The sequence below is a fragment of the Harpia harpyja genome, chromosome 21 (assembly GCF_026419915.1).
Source record: "Harpia harpyja isolate bHarHar1 chromosome 21, bHarHar1 primary haplotype, whole genome shotgun sequence".
NCBI lineage: Eukaryota > Metazoa > Chordata > Aves > Accipitriformes > Accipitridae > Harpia > Harpia harpyja.
This window is the reverse complement of record NC_068960.1, coordinates 6,742,817-6,746,477: the sequence shown is the minus strand read 5'-3', so window position 1 is coordinate 6,746,477 and position 3,661 is coordinate 6,742,817. Positions and strand designations below refer to the sequence as shown.

At 61.4% G+C, this 3,661-nt stretch overlaps 1 protein-coding gene across 1 annotated transcript in view; it reads left to right on the top strand.

Annotated features, from left to right (window-relative positions):
• Positions 1-225: 225 nt before the first annotated feature.
• UNCX (UNC homeobox) overlaps positions 226-3,661 on the top strand; it is a 4,375-nt gene continuing 939 nt past the window's right edge. The window contains exons 1-3 of the mRNA XM_052773283.1: positions 226-488; positions 1,642-1,817; positions 3,560-3,661. The exon at positions 3,560-3,661 is cut by the window's right edge and continues 939 nt beyond it. Of these exons, the coding sequence (XP_052629243.1) occupies positions 239-488; positions 1,642-1,817; positions 3,560-3,661 (528 nt within the window). The 5' untranslated portion in view covers positions 226-238. The remainder of the gene's footprint in view (positions 489-1,641; positions 1,818-3,559) is intronic.

The window sequence follows — 3,661 nt, the reverse complement described above, 5'->3', positions numbered from 1 at the left end:
TGGCACGTCTCTGACGTCAGGACCGATTAACGTTTCTTATTGGTCCCAAATTCCCCCAGCCTGAGCTAATTATTGGGAGCCTGATGTTGATAAAGTTAAAGCGCCCGGGCGCCCTGCAGCATGAGCCCCTCGCCGCGCCTCCTCCTCCTCCTCCTCCGGCAGCAGCACCCCCGGCCCCAGCCGCCCCGCCGCCTGCACCCCCAGCCCCGCCGGCACCCCCCGCCTTAGAGCCGCCCCCATGATGGACAGCCGTATCCTGGAGCATCCCCATGCCCAGTTCGGGGGTATGGTGGGTTTCCCTTACCCGCTCGGTCACCACCACGTCTACGAGCTGGCCGGGCACCAGCTGCAGTCGGCGGCCGCCTCCGTCCCCTTCTCCATCGATGGATTACTGAGCGGCTCCTGCGCCGCCTCCGTGGTCAACCCGGCGCCTCTCATCCCCTCCGGCTGCGGGGTGAGCGGGGACAGCCAGCCCTTCAAGCTCGCAGGTAGGAGCGGCCCCGTGTGTGTGTGTGTGTGTCCCCCTCCCCACGACCCGACCGCCGCTCCCCACCCGGAGCGTGGCAGCGCGGAGGAAGAAAAGCAACGAGCATCCCCCCCACGCCGCCCCGCATCCCTATCTGAGGATATTGAGGTGTCTAGACAAGGGGGGGGGGGGGTCGGCTGTGCTGGGCTCCCCCCACACCCCTCGAGGGGGCGGACAGGACGGGGCAGGGGGGGGCCCGGCCGAGCGCCGGGAGCATCCCTCGTTCCCACTGGCGCGGGGCCACGCGTGTGCCCTGAACAATAGCGGGCCCGGCCCGGTGCCTTCCCCCAAAGTTCATCTCTGGGGTGGGGGCACGGAGCATGCTATTAAAAAAAAAAATATAAAAATAACAATGGGAATCGCTGGAGTTTGGGCGATGAAGAGCGGTAATTTTTTTTTTTTTGAACGATTTAACCAACGGGAAGCGCTTTCCTTCTCTCGCCACCGGCCTGTGGCACCGCTATTGTTCAGCTATTAAACCACTCCGTCGCCCCAACATCCTCTTTTTTTTTTTTTTAATTAATCCTGGAGCAGCCCCCTTCCGCACCTCAACTAAATAAAAATTATTCTTCTTCTTCATTTCCACACCTGGCGGCCAACGTTAGGAGAGTTGCGGCTAGGGCTGGAAATCCCCAACCTGGAGATGGATGTACTGGGAGAGGCTGCGAGCACCCCAGCCCCACGCCCGCCCCAGTTCGGGGGGTTTGCGGGAGATCCGGGGCCTCGGCACCCGGTGTGGGACCGGGCCGTGAGCTGCGGCCCACGCAGGTGCTCCGGGGGGGGGTGCTGGGGAAGGGAAAGGGGGGGGGTTAATTTATTATTTTATTTTAAATGAAACCTTTGGTGGCTGGAGCAAATATTGGAACTTCTCTCTCTCTCTCTGCCAGCTGAGTGCCTGTGGAGAGCTTCCTTCAGGAATAAATGTTCTGTAAAGTACATTTTCGGAGGAGGCGAGGGCAGATCGGGTTCCTCCCCATTTTTAGCGCAGGTGTGTGTCTAATCCCGCTCTTTTACCAACGCTACCGAGCACAAAAGTTAAAAGGCTCCTGTGAATGGCAGGGAGGGGGGGAGAAGGCCTGTCTTCCAGGGAGCTGAGGGTATTTCTGCCTTTTCAGACTCGGGTGACCCGGACAAAGAAAGTCCTGGCTGTAAAAGAAGACGAACCCGCACCAATTTTACTGGCTGGCAGCTCGAGGAGCTGGAAAAGGCGTTTAATGAAAGTCATTACCCGGACGTGTTTATGCGAGAGGCTCTGGCTCTCAGGCTGGACTTGGTGGAGTCCAGAGTGCAGGTAAAAACCGTGTGTGTCCCCCGTCCCTCCTCTTCCTCCCCTGCCCTCTCCCTGCGCCGAGCGGTCCCCGGGGAGGGCCCCGCAGGACCCGGCAGCCCGGACCCGCATCCCCGCTCCGGGACGGGCCCTGCGCTCCTCCCGGCCCTCTCCTTTTGTTTCCCTGCCTTGCACTGGGCCTTGCTGGTTTCTTTTCTTCTTATTATTCCCTTTTTATTTATTTATTTTTTTAATCTTGCAAACGACCCCCGGAGAGTGGCATCCCAGCCTGGCTTCCCTAAACCTTTTTCTTTTTTTTTTTTTTCTGGTAATATATTTTTCCACTGTAAACATTTTTCTTACATGAGCCAAGGGCGAAAAATTAGCATGCAAATACGAGGCTTAATCACGGGCCAGGGTACGCTGGAGAACGTCAATAAAGCTCGTAGGTGCATCGAGAGCGTGTGGAACTTGTAAAACTTGATTTTAACGAACTGCTCAGGCCCTCGGTCGTACTGGGTGGGAAGGGGAACCATCTATTTGCTTCAGCCGATCTCGAGAAAACGAAATGGGAATTGAATGCGGGGTTGGCTGTCGGACCCTCAGACGCTGTTCCAGGCCGCGGTGGCTGCGAACGGGCGGCGAGGCCGAGCCGGCTCCGCTGCTCCGCGACCGGCCGGGAGCCCACGGCCGTGCGGGGCGGCTCGGCTCGGCTCGCCGCGGCTTGGCGGTGGCTGCGTGTGCGGGGAATGCGTCCTTCAACCCAGCTCAGGCGGCGGGGACGGTCCCCCTCGGGCTGAGCTGACGCCGTTTGCCGCCGTTCCTCCATCAGCTTTGTCTCACCGTGTCTTTCCGAGCCGGTTCCCAGAGCATCCTCTCCGCCGTGCCCCCCCCTGCCCCGGGGAGGGGGGGTCGGGAGGCTGCTGGGCTCTCTCCCGGGGACGGATGGGGCCTGGTCGGGGGTGGGGGAAGGAGCTCGGAAGGGGTCACCGAAATTCCCCGCGGTGCTTCCCGAGCCGCCGGGGTCGTGCCGCGGCGCCGAACGCGGCCGCCGGCTCCGGTGGGGAACGGGCGCTGCCGGCAGCCCCGACGGGCCGAGGCCCCGCGGGCGCGGAGGGGACGCGGACGCCGGGGAAGCGCCGAAGCAGGCAGGAGCAGGGCCGGAGCAGAGAGGATTTAATTTAAATTTTTTTATATCTATATATAGATATAAAAAAACCCCAAAGCAAACCCCATTTTGGGGCTGATCCGACCCCTCTGCTCCGGCGCCCTGGACGGGCAGGAGGCCCAGACCCTCCTCCGCCCTCCCCCCCTCTCTTCGGCCCGCTTATTGTGCTGGGTTTTATTGCATTTTACGTGCTGCTGTGGAGGGATCGGGCCCGGGGCTCCGGCTGGTGCTTCTGCACCCCTCGGCCGCGGGGAAGAGCGGGGGGGGGGCTGTGTTATCCCTTCCCCTCCCCGCGGCGCCGGTGTGGGCAGGGTGCAGCGTGTGTGTGCGTGAGTGTGCACCCCCCCTCCCCCTTGCTTTTTTTTTTTTTTTTTCTTTTTTTCTACCCTGTTAAAGAAGCGTGGATATCTCTTCCTGCCCCCTCCCTTGCTCTCCGGCTCGCAGACGCCAGGTCCTGTGGATGGGGGCTGCCGGCACCTCGAAGGGTGGACGGGGGAGGCCTGAGCTGCGCTTCTCCCTCCCTCCCCCCCCCCCGCCCTGGCCACCGCGGGGGGCCGGTGCGCTGGGTGTTAATTGCTTCTCGTTGTTCGGTGTGTAGGTCTGGTTCCAAAACCGCCGGGCCAAATGGAGAAAGAAAGAGAACACGAAGAAGGGCCCGGGGCGGCCGGCTCACAACTCCCACCCCACGACGTGCAGCGGG